General features: G+C 42.4%; 1 protein-coding gene across 3 annotated transcripts; it reads left to right on the top strand.

Annotated features, from left to right (window-relative positions):
- The first annotated feature begins 5,864 nt into the window (after positions 1-5,864).
- AK2 (adenylate kinase 2) lies at positions 5,865-23,189 on the top strand. 3 transcript variants are annotated; one of them, XR_010908720.1, is made up of 7 exons: positions 5,865-6,035; positions 11,946-12,071; positions 13,300-13,410; positions 13,821-13,915; positions 16,306-16,378; positions 17,872-18,158; positions 22,479-23,189. XR_010908720.1 is itself a non-coding variant. In XM_067460611.1 (7 exons), the coding sequence occupies exons 1-7, from the start codon at positions 5,913-5,915 to the stop codon at positions 22,484-22,486; spliced, it is 732 nt and encodes a 243-aa protein (XP_067316712.1). In that variant the 5' UTR covers positions 5,868-5,912; the 3' UTR covers positions 22,487-23,189. The 3 variants fall into 3 exon arrangements, 2 of the variants coding, with proteins under 2 accessions (XP_067316711.1, XP_067316712.1); XM_067460611.1 differs by having other exon boundaries at positions 5,868-6,035; positions 17,872-18,067; XM_067460610.1 differs by lacking the exon at positions 22,479-23,189 and having other exon boundaries at positions 17,872-18,262.
- The last annotated feature ends 870 nt before the right edge of the window (positions 23,190-24,059 follow it).

Genomic DNA, 24,059 nt, shown 5'->3' with positions numbered 1-24,059 from the left:
TGCTCACAAGAGTTGCCCTGGCAACCGGGCTCTGCCCCCTGATTGGCCGAGAGGGATAAAAGGAAGCAGGACCACTTCATTTCTCATCAGCTCTCCTTCCCGTGCATACATCTTCTGCACTTAACAGGTGTACCTCCCAAGGCTAAGGCCAGGGAGGCATTTACACTGTAGGATGAATGCATTTTGACACTACTTTAACTGCCAGGGCTCCATGTTATAGAATATTGTGACTTGTAATTAAAAAAAAATATTTTGATTATTTTATCATGGTTTAATACATTTGTTATACATTGTTTGTTTTACAGCAGATGCATATTATTTGATACAACCTGCCATACTTTTGGCATCTAGTGTTATTTTTCTGCATTATACATATTTATTTATTTATTTATTTATTTATTTACCTTACTTATATACCGCTGTTCTCAGCCCGAAGGCGACTCACAGCGGTTCACAACAAATACGAACAGCAAAAATTCAGTGCTACAGTATAGAAACAGTTAACAACCTAACACATTACACAATTAATAAACAGTTACTACATTACCCATTCACTATCGTCTCGTCATCAAAAACATGTTCCAGATTCGTCATCCATTGTTCCATTCCAGTGTTCATTAACCAATCATTGCACTAATTATTCAAACGCCTGCTCAAACAGCCAGGTCTTCACCTTTTTGCGGAATACCATTAGAGATGGTGCTAGTCTAATGTCCGTAAGAAGGGCGTTCCACAGCCGAGGAGCCACCACCGAGAAGGCTCTATCTCTCGTCCCCGCCAGCCGAGCTTGAGAAGCAGGCGGGATCGAGAGCAGGGTCTCCCCGGAAGATTTCAAAGTCCTGGTGGGTTCATAGGCAGAGATGCGGTCGGATAGGTAGCTTGGGCCGGAACCGTTTAGGGCTTTAAAGGCCAACGCCAGCACTTTGAATTCAGCCCGGTAGCAGATTGGTAGCCAGTGGAGTTGGCGCAACAGGGGGGTTGTATGCTCCCTGCGCTCCGCTCCTGTTAAAATCATGGCTGCCGAGCGTTGGACTAGTTGGAGCTTCCGAGCTGTCTTCAATATTGTCTATCTCTCACCACTGTGCTCCGCTTCCCCCTCTCAAGCCACAGCTTTTACATATCATCTGTCCAAAATTTCAGTTCATCTTGTGGAGGTAACTTTCCTTCTTTGTTTTTTAATCCCTTTTCAATGTATTTTCTCCATACATCATCAAAATCACTTTGTTTCCATGTACCTCTTTTAACTTTTAATATACACGTCAGCTTATCATTTATTGCCATATAGGAACCCCCGGTGGCGCAGTGGGTTAAACCCCTGTGCTGGCAGGACTGAAGACCGACAGGTCGCAGGTTCGAATCCGGAGAGAGGCGGATGAGCTCCCTCTATCAGCTCCAGCTCCTCATGCAGGGACATGAGAGAAGCCTCATGTCAGGAGTGACACCAGGAGTCACTCCTGACGCGACAAAAAAAAATTATTGCCAATTTCCAGACTTCCTTGTACCACTCCTCTATTTGTATATTTATTTCTTTTTTCAGTTCCTTGCTATAAGCAGTTTTGCTATTGTTAATAAATTTATTATCGCTTCATTATCCTCTTTTTTCAATTGTTTATTATTATATCATGATAATAAAGCTATACTAGGACTTCTTTCTATTTTAATATTCATTATATCTTCTATTTCTATAAATACTCCCCCCCCCCCAAATTTACATATTTACATTGTCACCACATATATATATGTTCCTGGTTCTTGACATCCTCTCCAACAATTTTTTGAATAGTTTTTATTTATATGTGCCATTCTTACTGGTGTTAGGTACCATTTCCATATTAACTTGTAATAATTTTCTTTAACCCGTATTGAAAAGTTTTTTAGATGTCTTTGTCTCCATAATTGTTGCCACTCTGTTTCATTTATTTTTATCCCTAAGTTGTAATTTGACAAGGTATTGCAACCTTTTTGCCAAAGAATGCTGGGCCTGCTCAAACTACAACTCCCAGGATCCCATAGCATTGAGCCATAACAGTTAAGGCATGCATGGGCAAACTTCGGCCCTCCAGGTGTTTTGGCCTTCAACTCCCACAATTCCTAACAGCCTCAGGTCCCTTCCTTTTGCCCCTCAGCCGCTTAAGCTATGTTGAATGAGAGGCCCCTCTACACTCCCATACAATCCAGTTGAAACAATTTGGATTTTATATGGCAGTGTAGATGGAGACTCCATATGCACTGCCATAGAAAATAGATTGTTTTGGAAAATGGCAAATTCATAACCATTTGGAGATCGTAATCTTTTGGAAAAGCATGATCTTTCACAGAAGGGCCAAAAACCCTTCTCTGTAGAATCTTCTCAAGTGGCACACAACCAGATGTAATTATGCAAGGCAATTTGGTTTTCAGTTGTTAGACTGATAACCTGTGATCTCTGACCTATTAGGAAACAGAGATTTCCCAGTGCACAAAATAGCAGTGTTTCCGAAGTGTTTTTCAGTTGCCCAAAAATATATCTGCTCTCCCATAAAGCTATTTGTTTTATAGTATACACTCAAGAAACAAAAATGAAGTAGACTTTGGACTCAGATAACCCAGTTCAAAGCAGATGTGAGATTTTCTGCCTTGATATTCTGGGATATAGGGCTGTGTGGAAGGGCCCAATATCTGCTATGATCTGGGTTATCTGAGTCCACATTGCCATATATCCCAGTTCAAAGCAGATAATGTGGGATTTTCTGCCTTGATATTCTGGGTTATAGGGCTGTGTGGAAGGGCCCGGGCCCAATATCTGTTTTGAACTGGGTTATCTTAGTCCACATTGCCATATATACCAGTTCAAAGCAGATAATGTGGGATTTTATTCAGCTGTGTAGAAGCCCCCCCCCCTCCCCATTCCTGATTGCATCTGCACTGTGAACGAATATAGTTTGACACTATTTGCCATGTCCCAGCTTTCTCTGGTAGAGAAGGCTAAAGTAAAACTACACCTCTCGTGAGTCCATAGCCTTGAGGCATGGCAGTTCAAGTGGTGTCAAGGGAGCCTTCCACACAGCCCTATATCTTAGAATATCAAGGCAGAAAATCCCATATTATCTGAATGTGGACTCAGATAATCCAGGGCCCTTCCACATGGCCCTATATCCCAGAATATCACGGCAGAAAATCCCACATTATCTGTGTATGTACTCAGATAACCCAGTTCAAAGCAGACATTGTGAGGTTTTCTGCCTTAATATTCTGGGATATAGGGCTGTGTGGAAAAGCCCAAAACTGCAAGGGTAGATTCACTCCGTTAAGCTACAACCATGGTTCAAGATTGGGAAAAGTGTCTGGCAGGGTTGTATACTCTTACCCAACCTATTCAACTTGTATGCAGAACACATCATGCGATGTGCGGGGCTTGACAAATGCAAGGCTGGGGTGAAAATTGCTGGAAGAAACATTAACAACCTCAGATATGCAGATGACACCACTTTGATGGCCGAAAGTGAGGAGGAGCCAAGGAGCCTTCTAATCAAGGCGAAAGAAGAAAGTGCAAAAGCTGGATTGCAGTTAAACATCAAAAACACCAAGATTCTGGTAGCCGGACTGATTGATAACTGGCAAATAGAGGGAGAAAACATGGAGGCAGTGACAGACTTTGTATTTCTATGTGCAAAGATTACTGTAGACGCAGACTGCAGCCAGGAAATCAGAAGACATTTACTTCTTGGGAGGAGAGCAATGGCCAATCCTGATAAAACAGTGAAGACTAGAGACATCACACTGGCAACGAAGATCCGCATGGTTAAAGCAACGGTATTCCTCATAGTAACATGTGGATGTGAGAGCTGGACCATAAGGAAGGCTGAGCGAAGGAAGATAAATAGGTTCTTGTGGGTTTTTTTGGGCTATATGGCCATGTCCTAGAGGCATTTCTCCTGACGTTTCGCCTGCATCTATGGCAAGCATCCTCAGAGGTTGTGAGGTCTGTTGGAATTAGGACAAAGGGTTTATATATCTGTGGAATGACTGGGGTGGGGCAAAGAGCTCTTCTCTGCTGGAGCTAGGTGTGAATGTTTCAACTGACCACCTTCATTAGCATTTGAAGGCCTGGCTGAGCCTGGGAAAATGTTTTGTTGAGAGGTGTTAAGATGTGCCTGGTTGTTTCCTCTCTGCTGTTTTGCTGTTGTAATTTTAGAGTTTTTTAATACTGGTAGCCAGATTTTGTTCATTTTCATGGTCTCTTCCTTTCTGTTGAGATTGTCCACATGCTTGTGGATTTCAATGGCTTCTCTGTGTAGTCTGACATGGTGGTTGTTGGAGTGGTCCAGCATTTCTGTGTTCTCAAATAATATGCTGTGTCCAGGCTGGTTCATCAGGTGCTCTGCTATGGCTGACTTCTCTAGTTGAAGTAGTCTGCAGTGCCTTTCATGTTCCTTGATGCGTGTCTGGGTGCTGCGTTTGGTGGTCCCTATGTAGACTTGTCCACAGCTACATGGTATATGGTAGAATCCTGCAGAGGTGAGAGCAGAGAAGAGTTCTTTGCCCCACCCCAGCCATTCCACAGATATATAAACCCATTGTCCTAATTCCAACAGACCTCACTACCTCTGAGGATGCTTGCCATAGATGCAGGCGAAACGTCAGGAGAAATGCCTCTAGAACATGGCTCTATAGCCCGAAAAAACCCACAAGAACCTAGTGATTCCAGCCATGAAAGCCTTTGACAATAATTTCAACTGACCACCTTCATTAGCATTTGAAGGCCTGGCTGAGCCTGGGAAAATCTTTTGTTGAGAGGTGTTAAGATGTGCCTGGTTGTTTCCTCTCTGCTGTTTTGCTGTTGTAATTTTAGAGTTTTTAATGCTGGTAGCCAGATTTTGTTCGTTTTCATGGTCTCTTCCTTTCTGTTGAAATTGTCCACATGCTTGTGGATTTCAGTGACTTCTCTGCGTAGTCTGACATGGTGGTTGTGAGAGTGGTCCAGCATTTCTGTGTTCTCAAATAATATTATTTCTTTACTTTATTTCTTTACTTTATTTCATGGTCTCCTCCTTTCTGTTGAAATTGTCCACATGCTTGTGGGTTTCAATGGCTTCTCTGTGTAGTCTGACATGGTGGGTGTTAGAGTGGTCCAGCATTTCTGTGTTCTCAAATAATATTATTTATTTACTTTATTTCTTTACTTTATTTCATGGTCTCTTCCTTTCTGTTGAAATTATCCACATGCTTGTGGATTTCAGTGACTTCTCTGCGTAGTCTGACATGGTGGTTGTGAGAGTGGTCCAGCATTTCTGTGTTCTCAAATAATATTATTTATTTCTTTACTTTATTTCATGGTCTCCTCCTTTCTGTTGAAATTGTCCACATGCTTGTGGGTTTCAGTGGCTTCTCTGTGTAGTCTGACATGGTGGTTGTGAGAGTGGTCCAGCATTTCTGTGTTCTCAAATAATATTATTTATTTACTTTATTTCTTTACTTTATGTCATAGTCTCCTCCTTTCTGTTGAAATGGTCCACATGCTTGTGGATTTCAATGGCTTCTCTGTGTAGTCTGACATGGTGGTTGTTGGTGTGGTCCAGCATTTCTGTGTGATCGAATAATATGCTGTGTCCAGGCTGGTTCATCAGGTGCTCTGCTATGGCTGACTTCTCTGGTTGAAGTAGTCTGCAGTGCCTTTCATGTTCCTAGCCCGAAAAAACCTACAAGAACCATGTCTTGTATGTTCTCTTTAAGGCTTCTCTTCTCCAAGGTGGGAAGAGCCTCCTAACCTCGCGCCGGCCAATCGGAGCCCTTCCCCGCGGCGATTGGCTAAACCGCCCTTCCTCCCACGGAAGCAGGGGCTGGAGCCAATCGGGAGGCTCAGGGAAGGCGAAGGGGCGGGGCGGCGGGGTCAGGAGGCGAAGGAGCCTTCTTTGTAGGCCTAGTTCTCAACCATGGCGCCCAGCGCGGAAGGAGGCAAGGGCTGCGAGGAGAAGGAAGGCGCGCTAGGCCGCGGCGTCCGGAAGGGCATCCGCGCGGTCCTTCTGGGCCCACCCGGCGCAGGGAAGGGCACTCAGGTGAGGCTGGAAAGAAGCAGAAAGACCCTGGAAGGATTTATTATTTTTTTAGGAGGAAGTAGCTATACAATATATAGTATATGTGTGTGTTATATGCATACACAGCATATAGGAAAGAAGGCATTTCTATTTTGGTGATTAGCAGGTGCTAAACCTTTATGGAATATATAAATTATATATATATATATACACACACATATAATATTGTATATACATATAATATTTATATTATAATGTAATACAATATTCTACTACTACTAATATGATATTATAATTATATATTTTATATTACATGTAATGTTGCTAATAATACAGGGTTAGTCAAAATGCATAGGCCAATAAGCCATTCAATTGAATGGCTTATTGGCCTATGCATTTTGACTAACCCTGTATTACAATATAATGATATAGTACAATATAGTACTAGAGAAGACAATGATGCTGGGGAAAGTGGAAGGTAAAAGGAAGAGGGGCCGACCAAGGGCCAGATGGATAGATGGCATCCTTGAAGTGACTGGACTGACCTTGAAGGAGTTGGGGATGGTGACAGCCGACAGGGAGCTCTGGCGTGGGCTGGTCCATGAGGTCACGAAGAGTCGGAGACGACTGAACAACAACACAATATAGTAATATATAATACTGATAATGTACTATACTAATAATATAATGTATTGTGTATATAATACTACCAATAATATGATATTACCAGCTGTCCCCTGCCACGCGTTGCTGTGGCCCTGTCTATTGATCTGGAAAATAAAGTAATGAGAAAGTGTTGGTTTCTAATATAGGGAATTTCTTTATGCTTGTGGGTAAACAGCATTTCTTGCTGTTTCTTTGTCAGTGTTGATGTGGAGAGTGTCTGGTTTGCCCGCCCTGGAACATGCAACATATCATTGTCCTTCTTTAAGGGTCCCTTTCAAATCTATGATACTATATCTCTCTGTGTGCGAATAATACCTATCTATCTGTCTGTCTGTCTATCTATATCTATGACTGGATGGCTCTTTGTCAGGAGCGCTTTGATTACGTTTTCTTTCCCTGATGAGGGGAATTGGACTGGGTGGCCTTAAGTATTTTCTGATGGTCATGGGGTTCTGTGTGGGAAGTCTGCCCCAATTCTGTCGTTGGTGGGGTTCAGAATGTTCTGATTGTAGGTGAACTATAAATCCCAGTAGCTACAACTTGCAAATGTTAAGGTCTATTTCCCCCAAACTCCACCTGTGTTCATATTTGGGCATATTGAGTGCTTGTGCCAAGTTTGGTCCAGATCAATCATTGTTTGTGTCCACAGTGCTCTCTAGATGTAAGTGAACGACAATTCCCAAACTCAAGGTCAATGCCCACCAAACCCTTCTAGTGTTTTCTGTTGGTCAGGGGAGTCCTGTGTGCCAAGTTTGGTTCAATTCCATCATTGATGGAGTTCAGAATGCTCTTTGATTGTAAGTGAACTATAAATCCAAGCAACTACAACTCCCAAATGACAAAATCATAATTTTTTTGAGTGATGGTCACTCCTTGTGTTGTGAGACATTTTGTTGCCAAATTTGGTGTAATTTCGTTCATTGGTTCTTTTGTTTCTAAGGAACTCATTATGACCAGAGCATTTTTATATATATAGAAGATAGTATGTATCTGTCTGTGTGTGTGTGTGTGTATGTGTATATGCATACACAGCATATAGGAAATAAGGTATTTCTATTTTGGTGATTAGCAGGTGCTAAACCTTTATGGAATATATAAATTATATGTGTGTATATGTGTGTGTGTGTATATACACACACACACACACACATAATATTGTATATACATATAATATTTATATTATAATGTAATACAATATACTAATAATAACAATAATAATAATATGATATTATAATTACATAGTTTATATTACATGTAATGTTGCTAATAATATTACAATATAATGGTATAGTACAATATAGTAATATGTAATACTAATAATATAATGTATTGTGTATATAATACTACTAATAATATGATATTATAATAGTATATTTTATATTACATGTAATATTACTCATAATATTACAGAACAATGGTATAGTACAATATAGTAATATATAATATTGATATTGTACTATACTAATGATATAATGTATTGTATGTATGTGTGTGTGTTTTGGATAGCATAGGGAAGACTGAAACCCCCTGTTGTATTTGTTTTGCTGTCTGTGCCCCTGTAAGCTGCTTGTAAGCCGCTTTGAGTCCCCTTTGGGGTGAGAAGGGCGGCATATAAATATCGTAAATTAATAAATAAATACCAGGTATGGGCCAACTTGGGTCCTCCAGGTGTTTTGGACTTCAACTCCCACAATTCCTAACAGTCTCGGACCCATTCCTTTCCCCCCTCAGCCACTTAAGCAGCTGAGAGGGGAAAGGAAGGGGGCTGAGGCTGTTAGGAATTGTGGAAGTTGAAGTCCAAAACAACTAGAGGACCCAAGTTGGCCCACACTTGGTATATATACACACACGTATTCAGCTGAGGGGGAAAAGGAAGGGAGCTGAGGCTGTTAGGAATTGTGGGAGTTGGAAGTCCATAACACCTGGAGGACCCAAGTTGGTCCATACCTGGTATATATGCACACACATATTTAATCCCTTAATGTGTGTATATATAATATGCATATCTCTCTATAGAAACTATAGGAAATAACGCTTATATTTTGGCTATTAGTAGATCGTCCTTTTGTAGTAATTAACACTATAATTGATATATGCATACATATGTAATACACACATAGTATCTATTTAGGCTGCATCTACACTGTAGATCAGGCGTGGGTCAACTTTGGCCCTCCAGGTGTATTGAACTTCAACTCCCACAATTCCTAGCAGCCGTTAGCTAGCAGGGATTTCTGGTAGTTTGAAGTTCAAAACACCTGGAGGGTCGAAGTTGGTCCATGCCTGCTGTAGATTTAATGCACTTTGACACCACTTTCACTTCTGTGCCTCCCTTAGAGAATCTAGAACAGGGGTCCTCAAAATAAGGCCCAGGGGGCGGATACGGCGCTCCAAGGTCATTTGCCTGGTCTGTGCTCAGGGTCAACCTAAATCTGAAACGACTTGAAAGCACACAACAACAACAACCATCCTATCTCATCAGCCAAAAGCAGGCCCACTGAAATACTAATAAGTTTATATTTGTTAAAATTGTTCTTCATTTTAATTATTGCATTGTTCTTAAGTGTCTTTTGCACTACAAATAAGATATGTACAGTGTGCATAGGAATTCATTCATGGTTTTTTTTTTTTCAAATTATAATCCGGCCCTCCAACAGTTTGAGGGACTGTGACCTGGCCCTCTGTTTAAAAAGTTTGAGGACCCCTGATCTAGAACATCATTAACGAGTTTTTTCCCCATTGTGAATGTTAAGACTTTTTTTTAACGAAAAATGACCATATAGAATACTACAATTGGAAATAAAGAAACCATAGAAAATAATACTTGAATTTGGTGACTACAGACAGTCCCCATGTTCTGAACAAGATAGGTTCTGTAGGTTTGTTCTTAAGTTGAATTTGTTTGTAAGTTGGAACAGGTCAATTTTTAAAGTGTAACTCCAGTCAAAGTGTGTGTGTGTGTTTTGGATAGCATAGGGAAGAGTGTGGTATTTGTTTTGCTGTCTATGCCCCTGTTCAGAAAATTTCACCTCACTTTCTGTCTCTGTGATAATTGGATATTGGAAAAATTCGCTTGTTGTGGAAAAAAGGACTGAAGAAAAAGCTTCCATAGAGACACCTTTCCCCATCATGATAACTCTTTCAGGAGTGGATTTCCCTTCCAAGGGGTAGATTTCTCTCACTTCCTGTGGTCTCAGCCTCGTTCTTCACTAGCAGTCGTTTGTGAGTCAGATGTTTGTAACTCAGGAACTGCCTGTAGTAAATAGATTTTAAAGAGAGGAGGTTAATATACTCAAATTATACGTTTGAATTGCTGGAATGTAGATAGGAGGATTATTGACTTCTGGGTGAGAGATTTGCAACCTGTATTCCTTGTTTGGTTGAAATTAATGTCATTGAGTTGTTGAAGGCTTTCATGGCCGGAATCACTGAGTTGCTGTGAGTTTTCTGTATGCCCATTTTCCAGAAGAGAGAGAATGCTTCTGAAACATGGCCATACAGCCCGGAAAACTCACAGCAACCCATTAATGCCATTGTTTTCCAAAAGCAGAAATGGACCTGTGCAGTTTAATTGTTCTTTGACCGCAATTGTTGCAGTGTCTGTAACTAATTGCAATTATCGTATTTATTAAGGTATTATCTATCCTGCCCTTTTGATACAAGATCCCAAACAGATGGCGTGATGTAAACAATTTAGACAAATCCCAAGTTAGAGCCAATAAAGAATGATATAGAAACACAGTAAATGATTCAAACATGGTAAAGCAACTTTTAAAAACTCACAAGAGTTTTAAAAACAGGTTTGATCTTGAAAATGAATTAGACTCCCAAAGGTTTTAATTAAAAGGCACATCTTGACCTGATGATGAAAAGAAACTAATGTTGGCGCCAGTCAGGCCTGCAAAGGAGAACATTTCGTAAGTTCTCATATGTGTGTATGTAATGTAATATATATATATATATATAATCTCTCTGTCTCCCCATGCTGACTCTCTTTTGCTGTGTTCCAAAGCAATCACATTTGGTTCCATTTCAAAAGAAAGGAAATTAGTTGTTGAATTATTTCGGGTGGGGTGCTTTTGTCTGTTTGAAAAAAAAAAGCCTGTTGAGTGTTATTTTTAATACTTATTTTCTCGTGAGACCAGTTCCTTTCTGCCTATCCATGTGTAAAATCTGTTAGCATTGGAATTCCCAAACTCCAGGTGGCATGCCAAGAACAAAGGTGGGTTACCAGGTTGAAGAAATTGCTGCAATTCTCCATCACTCATAATGAAAGGCCAATGTGAGTTTTAGGAGCAGGAAACTTCTGCACTTAGAGGAATTGTAACATCCAAAATGTCTCATGGTCTAGCTAGTATATGTTTTCACTTGTGTGGTTCCAACATTGGCACCAGTCATTTATTCTCTCTGTACATGGATATCCTAGTTTTTAGAGACACCCTACCCACAAAATGGCTTCCCAATGAGAGGGGTGACTTCTGTGCACATAAATACTCAGAAACAGTATGATCAAAACAAAGGAGATTAAACAATATTTGAAAGAGGGGGACACATAATAGCCAGCATCCTGTTAGTGACATACATGTATTAAGTCCTTTTTACAGGTCCTAGAAGTCTGTTCTTTTGCAATTGTGCTTCACACAAAAGACTCCCACCTTCCAGCAGCATGAAGTCCTGGAAGTGGTTGCTTTTGTATTTTCCTACCAAACAGGAAGATGGATGTGCAATTTAGACCATGATGGTTTGGCTGCTTTGAGCTCATTGCAGAAGAACAAAGTGGGTGCATTCATTTCTCCATGTGATCAAGCTAAGTCCAGCTGTTTCTCCGTGGTCTGAATGGTCTCTCCCTACCTCTGTTCCCCATTGTCAAGCTTATTTTTTTCATGTCATAAGTAGCTTGAGAAACTGCAAGTCACTTCTGGTCTGAGAGAATTGGCTGTCTGCAGGGACGTTGCCCAGGGGGCACCCGAATGTTTTACCATCCTGTCGGAGGCTTTTTTCATGCCCCCGCATGGGAAGCTGGAGCTGACAGAGAGGAGATCACCTCATCTCGTGGATTTGAACTGCCGGCCTTCAGGTCAGCAGTTCAGCCAATTGCTCCACTGCGGCCAGGCTAAAACAGTTTCTTTGTACCCTACAGAATGCTTCCACCAATGCTGTAAAATCTCATGGGTGAAATGCACCCAAAGGAAAGACTGATTTGCCCTATGGGCTGAGCCCTAGTCTGGTGGCTCAGTTATTACATTCTTTTCCTTCTCATTTCAGGCTCCCCGGCTTGCTGAAACCTACTGCGTGTGCCACTTGGCAACGGGAGACATGCTGAGGGCCATGGTGGCTACTGGATCAGAGCTTGGAAAGCGGCTGAAAGCAACAATGGATGCTGGGAAGTTGGTGGGTGCCAAACAGCTGCCTTTTCGCATTTCTAGAAATAGATGGATATACAGATAATAAAAATATTTATAGCTGGTCCACTTTTACAGGATGCCAAGGTATATTAGAGAAAACATTAACATGATTTGGTCAAATATATTGATTCTTACCTTATTACCATGGGATCGACTAAGATCAGATTCACTTAATGTAAAACTACAAAAGGAAACTAATTTAAGCAAAGTATAGAATCCATATTAAACAATTTGGTAAGTGAAAACAAAGCAATTTAAAGTTTATCTTAACTTTGCCGTAGGTGGAAAGCCAACTTCAAGGGACTCAACAACAGCACGCCCTCCATCAGACAAGCCAAATCAATGCTAACATTTGTAAAATAATTAAAAATGTAAAGCAATAAAGATAACTCAAAATTAGGTTCAGCAAGCTACATATGTCTAAACAGTGGTTCTCAACCTGTAGGTCCCCAGGTGTTTAGGCCTATAATTCCTAGAAATCTCATCCAGTTTACCACCTGTTAGGATTTCTTGAAGGCCAAAACATCTGGGGACCCACAGGTTGACAACCACTGGTCTAAAATGCCTTTTAGAACAAATTGGTAGTGCCCCAAAGGGATTATCTGCTTTGATAATCTGAATTATATGGCAGTGTAGAAGCAGCCATAGTCTTCTTTGGAGCCAGATTTAGGGTCTCCTTTTCTTCACCTGCATTTTATTGTGTTCCACTGACAGCTTGCAAACATGGCTTTGTTCAGAGTTTTATGGATTGCTTATCTGCAGCCTTTGCTCCCAGCTTTCATGGTGATATCAGTGCGAGAGGAGAGGCAGGAGTGTTATGGAGCTGGCTGGTTATTCTAGATAATGTTGCTGTTCTGCCTGAGCCCATAATCTATCTTGCCTGGCCTCCCGCCTCTGCCTTCGGATAAGTGGTAATGGTAGCTTTTCCAATCATGAGGAAGTGACATGCCATATTTATAGTAAATAATGTAGCTCGTTCTCATTTGCGATTGAACTGACAGTGATAATTATCTTGGTTTGGGAGATCTCTTTTAGAGATCTTCCAAATGTAAACAGGAACAACAATGCTTTTATCCCAAGCTCAGAGCACTTATCAAATCCTACACGAAGCACATTAACAATGTGTGCCACTGAGGCCATCCATATATCCTCTCAGATTATTTTGCCACTGTGGGGCACTGTAACCAAGACTTGCTTTCTCTGTCTTTTATAAGGTGAGTGACGAAATGGTGGTGGAGCTGATTGAGAACAACCTGGAGACCCCTCCCTGCAAAAATGGCTTCCTTCTGGATGGGTTCCCCCGCACTGTGCGCCAAGCGGAGATGGTAAGAGATGGGCTTTTAGTCTCCTTAGGGCTTCAAGGATAGACAGATATGAGCAGACACTCTGAGGCCTCACAGAAATAGCTGTCCCCTCAAACAAATCCAGAAGAAGACCACTCCTCATTTTGAAAAGCTAGCATTCTTCGATATTGGACTGCCTAGAGTAGGTAGGTTCTGACTATTTAAATACTGAATTGCAACTTGCGCAGACTTTCAGATTTCATTCACCTCAATAGAGACAGGTCAGCACCCACAGAACTGGAGGCCACACCGGTTTTGATTTAGCTTGGTTTTCATTACTTCCCATTTCTGACAATTTTTCATCAGAGAAGAGCTGCTGGACGAGAAGAGAATTTTCTCCTTGAGGCATTTAAAAGCATTTTTCCTTCCTTTTTTTCACTGATCTCCTGCAGCTGGATGAACTCATGGATAAAAGAAAAGAGAAGCTAGATTCTGTTATTGAATTCAGTGTCCCTGACTCCTTGCTGATCCGAAGAATTACTGGAAGGTAATCGCGAAGTGGGTCTCCTTTTGGGAAAATCTTTGGTGGCATTTCCTTTGTAATAGGTGACATCCAGCAGGAATGGAGATCACACAATCTTCTGGATTGTAATTCCCAGTTTCCTTTGCCATTGGTCACACTGTCTAGATCAGTGGTTCTCAACCTGTGGGTCTCCAGGTGTTTTGCCCTACAACTCCCAGAAATCCTAGCCAGTATACCAGCTGTTAGGAGTTCTGGGAGTTGAGGGCCAAAACATCTGGGGACCCTCAGATTAAGAACCACTGGAATGGATTATCACAGTATAAGTAAGGAACTGGCTAAGTTTTAGTGGGATCACTACTGTGTGTGTGAAGAGAAAAAGACTCACCCTGGTTAATTACAATACACAGGTTTGGTGAATGGTATAATTAAGGTTAGCAAGTTTGGGCCGCTCCCGTAGGGGTATAACTGGAGATTGTTTGTAATTCAACTTTGGGCTTACTGAATGTTTGCTCCTGAGCTTACTCCACCTTAACTCCTGGCTTGCTGCCTATTTGATGCAGGCAACTTTATCTTTTATGCTCATCTCCATGTCCAAGAAAGAAAGAAAGATGGGAAGAGAAACATTTTCTGTAGGAAGAATGACATGAGTTAAATTCAAGGACGATACGTGAGTGTGCTACTCCGGGGTCTGTGATTGTACTATGCAGTATTGCATTATTGGGAGGGATAGTGCACCAAATTGGAAGGGATAGACAATACTCCAGAAGATAGGAGCAGAATTCCAAATGGTCTCAACAGATTAGAGAGATAGACCAAAACCAACAAAATGAAGTTCAACAGCAACAAATGCAAGATACTCTACTTCGGCAGGAAAAAAATGAAATGCAAATATACAGAATGGGGGACACCTGGCTCTAGAGCTGTACGTGTGAAAAAGATATTGGAGTCCTTATGGGGAACAAGTTGAACATGAGCCAAAAATTTGATGCGGCAGCTAAAAAAGCCAATGGTATTTTGGCCTGCATAAAAAGGAGTATAGTGTCTAGATCCAGGGAAGTCATGCTACTCCTATTCTGCCTTGGTCAGACTACATGTGGAATCATACTGTGTCCAATTCTGGGCACCGCAATTTAAGGGAGATGTTGACAGGCTGGAATGTGTCCAGAGAAGGGCAACTAAAATGATCAAAATTCTGGAGAACAAGCCCTATGAGGAGCAGCCTAAAACGCTGGGCATGCTTAGCCAGCAGAAGAGAAGACTGAAAGGAGACATGATAGCCATGTATAAATATGTGAGGGGAATTCATTGGGAGGTGGGAGCAAGCTTGTTTTCTGCTGCCCTGGAGAATAGGACGAGGAACAATGGCTTCAAACTACAGGAAAGGAGATTCCACCTGAAGATTAGGAAGAACTTTCTTACTGTGAGGGCTGTTCAGCGGGGGAACTCTCTGTCCTGGAGTGTGGTGGAGGCTCCTTTTTTGGAAGCTTTTAAGCAGAGGCTGGATGGCCATCTGTCAAGGGTGCTTTGAATACAGTTTTCCTGCTTCTTGGCAGGGGGTTGGACTGGATGACCCACGAGGCCTCTTCCAACTCTATGATTCTAAGTTTGTGTTGATGTTACTGGTTTTTGAACTCTGTTGCGTAAGAATAAAATTTATGTTTTGCTCCTACTTGTGTTGCTCATATGAAATTACAAAAGGGCTAAGCTTCTGTTGTTCTTCACACATTGTCAAACCATAACATAGATCAGTGGTGGCATGCGTGCCAGAGGGGGCACTCGGAGCACTCTCCGTGGGTATGAACTCCATCACCAGCACAGACGTAGCTGTTCCCAAAAGAGGGCAACAGTTGGCTGTCGCTGGCCATGCCCCCCCTTCATGGCGTGGCTCCCTAGGAAATGTAGTTCTCGGTGCCTACCTCCCCTTTAGATATTTCATCACCCGGCTGGCTTTTGAAACAAGCAGAAAGCAGAAGTCAGGACTTGAAACTTTGAGGGCTTTAGTTTCCCTTACTCTAGGAGTGCATCTACACTGTAGAATTAATTCAGTTTGATACCGCTTTAACTGCTTTGGAATCCTGGGAGTTGTTGTGTGAGGCACTCTGAGGTTTTGGGTTGCTGTTTGGGCACTCGGTCGCTAAAAGGTTTGCCACCATGGGTCTTGATCTCTAGTCCAGCATCCCTTGGAGGACCCTACAGGGGGTCATCTTATTAATTCTAAAACGTTTATTCTTCTTGACCAGTACATGGATCTGAGAGGGGATGTCCGTAAGATGTGCTATGAACATTTAAATAATGTCCCCATCCATCGTAAATCATGACTGAGGTGCTCCTTGGTCATCTCATTTCTGAATATATGTGGCTGTATCTTGTCAATCTAAAAATGAACTCTACTGACTCCTGATAGTTTTTTCTAGGCTGATCCACCCAGCAAGCGGTCGTTCATACCACGAGGAGTTCAACCCTCCAAAGGTTGCCATGAAAGATGATGTAAGTGGTCTTCCTGTATTAAACTCTGGCTCTTTATGTGGCTTTATTCAAATTGTCTTTGACTGCTCTCATACGGAGCAGGAGAACCAATGGTCCTACCGTTCCCATCAGCCTCAGTCAGCAAGATCATACAGTTGGAAGAGACCTTGTGGGCCATCCAGTCCAACCTCCTGCCAAGATGCAGAAAAATCACATTCAAAGCACTCCTGAGAGATGGCCATCCAGTCTATTTAAAAGCCTTCAAAGAAGGGGCCTTCACCACACTCTGGGGCAGAGAGTTCCACTGCTGAACAGCTCTAATTATTGGGAAATTCTTCCTAATGTTCTAGTGGAATCTCCTTTTCTGTAGTTTGAAGCAGTTTTCCATTTTATTTATTTAATTTAATGATTGATTGCTTGCATTTATATTCCGCCCTTCTCACCCCGCAGGGGACTCAGAACAGATTACAGTGTATATATACATAGCAAACATTCAATGCCATAGACACACAACATATATAGACAGACACACAGAGGTTATTTAACATTCCAACTTTTTCATGAGCGTATTCTGGCCACCAGGGGAGCTGTCACTTCACCATCCATTTGTGACACTGATGAAGTACTTCCTCATTCTTTGCATGCTTGCTGGAGATTTTTATGGCATCATAAATTAGCCTCCCCGCATAAGTGGTACCTAAATTTCCTACTTGACAGATGCAACTGTCTTTTGGGTTGCAAAGGTCGACAGCAAGCAACACAAATTGGTCAGAAGCTCACTCTGACCTGGGCTGGCTTCAGACTCATGACCTTTTTGGTCAGTAGTGATCTTAATGCAGCTGGTTCCCAGCCAGTTGCGCCGCAGTCCCGGTGCCACCACAATCCCGGTGTGTCCTAGTCTCCAGGGCAGCAGAAAACAAGCTTGCTCCTTCTTCCCTATGATTTTCCCTCACATATTTATACATAGCCATCAATGGACAGAGCAATGGAAGTTGAAGTTCAGCAACATCTGCACAGCCACATTTCCCAGCTCTTCTGAGTGTACTTAGGGATGAAAATAATATGTAAAAAAGCATGGAAACCATGATTTAAGAGGAACAATAAACTGTGGCAAGAAGAATTATGAGGCGACAAGAATCTTTCCAATTCTGCATTTCATCTGCAAAAACTTTTTATGTGCAGAACAACCATGTGTACATTTTGGGCAGATTTTGGATGTCTTTCTTTTAGTGCAGTGGTTCTCAACCTGTGGATCCCCAGGTGTTTTGGCCTACAATTCCCAGAAATCCCAACCAGATTACCAGCTGTTGGGATTTCTGGGAGTTGAATGCCAAAACATCTGGGGACCCATAGGTTGAGAACCACTCTTACAGTGGGAAAGAAGTTTCTACAATTACTACTTACTCCAAGGAGATATTTAGTGAAGACTTCTGTCCCTGGGTGTACTGACTCTTGAGTGATAACTTCCGCGCTCCCATGATCATCTTTTAACAGTTGTATCTTTTTTTTGTCAGGTGACTGGGGAGCCCTTGATCCGCCGTTCGGATGACAACGAAACTGCCTTGAAAACTCGCCTGAAGTCATATCACACCCAGACAACACCTCTGGTTGGCTACTACTCCCGGCGTGGAATCCACACAGCCATTGATGCTTCCCAGTCCCCTGATGTGGTTTTTGCCAGCATCTTGGCCGCTTTCTCAAAAGCAACATGTAAAGACCTCGTCATGTTCATTTAGGACTCTTCTCCTGTCTGATCCGTCCTTCTTTCCTTCTTTCCTGTCTTCTGGGATCAGAGAGAGAGGTAAAGAGACAGAGAGAGATATTGGATGTGCATTAGGAGCAGGGTTCAGAATAGCCAGGTAGGACGGGCTGTTCAAACTGTCCATTAAACCGAATGTGACTCTTTCTGATTTGTTCGTATATATGTTTTTCCACTGGCCTGTGTCTGCAGCTGGCCGGCAGGGGGTGCAGCAGACTTAGGCTTGGCTCTCCTGAGTTTGAGAAGAGGATTACAAAATCGAAAGTGTTTTGCTGCTGCTGATAATTTGAGAGACATGGTTATAATCAGGAAAAAAACCCCACTGGTGCTGTTTGTGTGGTTACGCCTACGTGACTGTCATCCTGGCGCACAATGCTCTTTAAAGGCCACGTAGGAAAAAGGTGTTTGGCTGGCAGCCTCCTTTCCTGAGTCCCTGGCTCTTCTGTTGTGGCAGGAAATCAGGTGGCATGTCAGCAAAGAGAGAATGTACAAAAGCACAGCTGTCCAAAGGTAAAGACACCTAAATGTCTTTATGGACATCCTGTTTTGATTGAGCCAGGACACAGTTCCTTACTGGAGGAGTCTCTGTTTATATCACCACAGTAGCCCGATGTGAACTGCCTAGGCCTTGGCAGCCAACACAGAATTCATAATCTTTTCTTTCGTTAGCTCTGTTTTCCCCCTGAATCAGTGGGGCAGTGAATCCATTCCATCTTTTGGCCCAGATTGTAAAAACTATCCTTTCTCCTAATTAAAGTTCAGATTAAGTCTTATGAGAACTAATTTTCAATCCTTCTAAGAGCAGAAAGGTTGCAGGAATTGGGGAATACCAGAGCCGTTGCCCTATGTCCTCTTGGCAGCCTTGGGAATTTTGCTGGCAAAAACCCCCACAATCCAATGGGAACCTGACACTTACCATGAACTCTTGATCCTGGTGCATTTTCGAACCCAAGTCCTTGAGACGTACTTAAATTGGTTCAATCCAAACAGTGGAGGAAAAGAGAGAAGCTCCTGTTCATGCCTGCTATCGAAGAGGCTCCGCTTTCCACGAATATTAATTCATGCTGCCAGGAATACTGTGCTTCGTGGACATGATTCAGGCTCAAATTCTTCCAGCCACAGATGGGCTTGCTCCAGGGTCGCTACCCTCGAATGTTTAGCTGACTTGCTAGATTAGAGCTAGAAAGCACAGGATGTCCTTGGCAGAGGGAGGAGGACAGGGAGGGACCATACTATCTGTCCATTGACCTGTATCCTTTCCTCTTCTGTCCGTTGACCTGTCTTCCTTCCTCTTCTCTTTCATTCTTTAAATACCTTTTTTGCGTCTGGATGATTTTTCTGAAAGAACCATGCTCTTCATTTGAGAGAGGCTTAAATAAGCTGGGAGTGGATCATGCTGGGCAAGAGCACTTAGCCTATGACGTGGTCTGGAAAGATGATAGAGTATGTTCCCTTTTAGCAACAAAACAAGTACGCCCTTGAAGTTGAGAATGCTGGCTGGCTTGAAGTGGCAGCTGTTAGAGAAAACTACCCTAAAATAAAGCAGAGCATCCAAAAACAAACAGGATGCCAAAGTTGAGCATCAGCTCATTAGCGAGCAAAGTGTGAAGGTGCCATGTAAAGAATTAAGAGCTTAGGAGGCAAACATGCAGAGTCTAATCTTAAAAATCACAAAAGGTTTATTTACAATAATAAGAAATATCTGCATTTCTTAATAATAAAGAACTGGGTTTGAGCTACTTTAACAACCATCTCCTCTAAGGTTTCAAGAGAGGGGGAAAAACTCAATCACTACATCTCCCCAGACACACAAGCAGAGAGAGATCTCAAAGCACACAGCACATACTCTCTATACTAAAGTGTAAGAAGGCAGATTCAAAGAGGCTTGCAGTAGAAAAGTATCCATTTTAGACAACCAATCAGAATGAGATCTGAAACAGAGTGAGAGAACAAAATACAGTAGAGTCTCGCTTATCCAACCTTCACTCATCCAACGTTCTGTATTATCCAATGCAGTCTGCCTCCCACCCGGATCCACAGCTGTTTCAATACATTGTGATGTTTTGGTGCTAAATTTGTAAATACGGTAATTACCACATAACGTTAATGTGTATTGAACTGCTTTTTTTGTCGATGTGTTGTAAAGCATGATGTTTTGGTGCTTAATGTGTAAAATCATACCATAATTTGGCATTTAATAGGCTTTTCCTTAATTCCTCCTTATTATCCAACATTTTTGCTTATTCAACGTTCTTCTGGCCCATTTATGTAGGATAAGTGAGACTCTACTGTAAATACACTCCCAGTTGTCATACAGGAGACAAGGGTGAAGGGAAACCCTTACTGTATACCAGGGGTCCTCAAACTTTTTAAACAGAGGGTTAGGTCACAGTCCCTCAAACTGTTGGAGGGGCGGATGATAATTTGAAGAAAAAAAATGGATTCCTATGCACACTGCACATATCTTATTTGTAGTGCAAAAAACACTTTAAAACAATGCAATAATTAAAATGAAGAACAATTTTTACAAATATAAACTTATTAGTATTTCAATGGGAAGTGTGGGCCTGCTTTTGGCTGATGAGATAGGATTGTTGTTGTGTGCTTTCAAGTAGTGTCAGACTTAGGTTGACCCTGAGTGAGGGCCAGGTAAATGACCTTGGAGGGTCGTATCTGGCCCCCGGCCCTTAGTTTGAAGACCCCTGCTCTATACTAAATTAACTGCTCCTCATTGAGGACTTAAGACTTGAGCACTGTGGGTTTGAATTCCAACAGTGGCTGTGTCTTGCAGTATGGAAGCCAATATTTATCTGTCTCACACACTTCCCATCCCAATTTTTTATGTTTTGCAGGAAAAAATGTTCTGTTTTTTGGTTCAAGTGCACTTCTTTTTTCTGTGCAGAAAACACTTCTATGTACAGTAACCATTTTTTGCTGAGCAGAATACAAAATTATTCTATGCTTTTCAAAGCTTTGAGATGGGTAACAAGATTCAGACATTGGGAGTGGCTATGAGCTACCCCTTTTCTTTTGCAACCAACCTGCTCTGCTTGTTCTTGCCTTAATCTCTCCTGAGGAATCTTGACAGAGAATTCTGTGGTGCTTCTGGAGATTGCGTGCCTCCAAAAGAGACGAGACATGACGAGTGTTTCTTTTGTCGTCATCTCTGAGACAGAGCCGTCTTGTTAGCTAGGATTAGGGGCTCTCCCCGTGAGCATAAGCTGCTTTGGGAATCTTTGGCAGTCTGGCTAAAGAAGGCCTCTAAGAGGGCTGGGGGCTGGTAATTTCCTAGCAAACTCTGGAGAAGTGGCCATTCAATAAAAAATGTGAAAACCACCTTGTTTGGTCAAGCCAATGTCTGCTTAGTTGAGCTATAACGAGTTCCTCCCTCCATTAGGCATCATTCCTCTTGCTCTCATTTAGCACATTATATTGGAAGAGTGGGTTGTAAGTGGCCCCTGGGACTATTTTTGTGGCCTTTGATCTCTCCATCACATGCTTATAAGGTTATAATTGCCCTTTAACGACCATTGTTTCATCTTATGAAATATCTGGGACTTGCCTCTTAAGGAAGTGTAGCAAGAAGAATCAGACCCCTTCTACACTGCCATATAATCCAGATTATCAAAACATCTGCTCTGAAGTGGATTATACAAGTGTACTTTGCCATATGGAGCCCCCGGTGGCACAGCGGGTTAAACCGCTGAGCTGTTGAACTTGCTGGCTAAAAAGTCAGGGGTTCCAATCCTGAGAGCGGGGTGAGCTCCCGCTGTCAGCCCCAGCTTCTGCCAGCCTAGCAGTTCGAAAACATGCAAATTAGTAGATTAATAGGTACCACTCTGGCGGGAAGGTAACAGCACTCCGTGCAGTCATGCCGGCTCTTTGGCTCAGAAATGGAGATGAGCACCACCCCCCAGAGTCAAACACTGACTATACTTAATGTCAAGGGAGAACCTTTACCTTTACTTTACACTGCCATATAATCCAGGTCAAAGCAGATAATCTGGATTTTATGAGGCAGTGCAGAAGGAGCCTCAGCTGCAGAGCTCTAGTGCCTCAAACATCTCAGGATGCTATAGGAAGTTATGATGGCAGTTAAAGTGGAATCACAGTGCTGTAATTTTGTAGGATGAAACCTCTGCTCCCTCCTCTCCTCCATATTGTTTGGTAGTCTTTGTGGCCCTCCCTGGGCAGAAAATTGGCTCCTGTGTTTGCCCACCCCTACTTTAAATAAAGAGCTGCAGCTTTTCCCTTTTGCTCCTCATCCTTTGTGTGCTCTTTCCTATTTATCTGCTATAAGCCATAAGCGATTTTGAGATTTTAAGGATCGTTTTTTCCTTTTCATATTTGTTTCTATTTCAGCTGCTTGAATCCAAGAGGTGAACGGGACGGGACTCCATGGAGCGCTGCAGGGTCATCGCCCCCTCATCCACTCCTTCACCCCATTTTTCACTGTCGACATGGGGGAGAAGGTGTGGGATGGAGGGGTTTCTCACCAGAAGAATGTATTTTGGAAGAAAAATGAATTGCTGTGTTAAAAACAGATTGGAGGGCTAGTTGTCATCACTTTGACATTGGAAAATTATTTATGTTGCAAAGAATGAATTTTCTGTAATGAGAGATCAGACCAGAGGGGAGCATAGGCTGCAATTCCCTGCAGCCTAGAGTAAGGAATGCTGGGAATTGCAATTGAACATGTGGAGAACTGTGTCTTCCACCTTAAGTTATATGGGTTCTACCTCCCACATCTTCGTGAAGCCTAAATGTGCCCCTAACTTTTAATCAGTATTTCAGAGTTTGGAAATGTGCCTTTTTGGGGGCCACAGGTCCCTCAAAATGCCCAATGGGCAAACAGCTTTAAGGGCCTTCATCTCCCAGTTCTGCTATGTGGGAGATACCGGCGTACCAGGAAATTCTTTGTGTTTTTTTCCCCTTCAGAAGGCTATTAGCCTTTGCCTTTTAGAGTTGGTCCAGTTTCAGGCCAGTTTCCCCTCACACACCTTGTTTCCAACCTGTTCTCTCGCCTCCTTTAAAGAGACCGCCTCTTGCTTCAATAAAAATGGCTGAACATTTTGTATCTGACTTTCTACATTTGTGTTTGGGGGGCTGCAAAGGAAAGAGGGAGTCGGGAGCCAGAGGGTTTTGTGGCCATGGCAAAGTCAGTCTCTGTTGAGTTTTAGCCTGAATGTGAGCTTTTTAAAAACCAGAAGCCATTTAGAGTCTCGGGGCTCTCAAACACCAAAATGTCTCTGAAGTTGTACAGAGTGTTTTCTTAGTTGTTTCTAAGCAGCCTTCATACAAAGAGTTTGCAACTGGGAGGATTTCTGCATTTGCGTTGCTGCTTTTAACATGGACAATTCCTCACTCTTCTATGGAGTACACTGGTTGAGACCTTTATGCCATTTTCCCCCTCTCCCAGCTGTTTTAATACAATGAATTAGACAAGTTACAGAGCCGAGAAGAAGCCTATCGGTTTGGACTTCTCTGGTTTCCGTTCTGTCGCACCAAAAAGAGCAGTGCCCTCAGCCACCTACACAAGTCCCTCCAGAATACAAATAAAAACCACTGTTTCATATGGCTTCTGAAATAGCTGCTTGTCTTTCCCTCCTTTTGTGCCTGCCTCCAGCTACCGCTTTTCCAAATGTAGCTTACTTCCCAATTTAGTGTTGGTGACCCAGCGAAAACTCCCTCTCCGCCTGCCTCGGTGTGCAATTTTGGAGAGCTGCGGATTGCCTCAACTGCCGGTTTCTGTTCCCTTGGTCTACGCTCTGACCTTGTGGAAGATTTTCCCCTCTGCAATTCCAGAATATCTGCTCTTGCAGAAAGGGAACTGGCGGAGAAAACAATGGACCACAGTGGGAGCCTAGTTCTCATTCTTAAAAGTTGTGACGGTGAAGGAAATCTTAGCACCAACCTGACTGTTGTATGCCTCTGCCTTTGTTT

This window comes from Anolis sagrei, chromosome X (genome assembly GCF_037176765.1).
Source record: "Anolis sagrei isolate rAnoSag1 chromosome X, rAnoSag1.mat, whole genome shotgun sequence".
NCBI classification, from domain to species: Eukaryota; Metazoa; Chordata; class Lepidosauria; order Squamata; family Dactyloidae; genus Anolis; species Anolis sagrei.
The sequence above is the reverse complement of the archived record's forward strand: the minus strand, read 5'-3'. Positions and strand labels throughout refer to the sequence as shown.

Excerpts from the sequence above, each read along its gene's own strand:
- AK2 (XM_067460610.1), top strand. The coding sequence starts at position 5,913 with ATGGCGCCCAGCGCGGAAGGAGGCAAGGGCTGCGAGGAGAAGGAAGGC. Across the intron at positions 12,072-13,299 it reads CAATGGATGCTGGGAAGTTG|GTGAGTGACGAAATGGTGGT; the intron begins GTGGGTGCCAAA and ends GTCTTTTATAAG. Across the intron at positions 13,411-13,820 it reads CTGTGCGCCAAGCGGAGATG|CTGGATGAACTCATGGATAA; the intron begins GTAAGAGATGGG and ends GATCTCCTGCAG.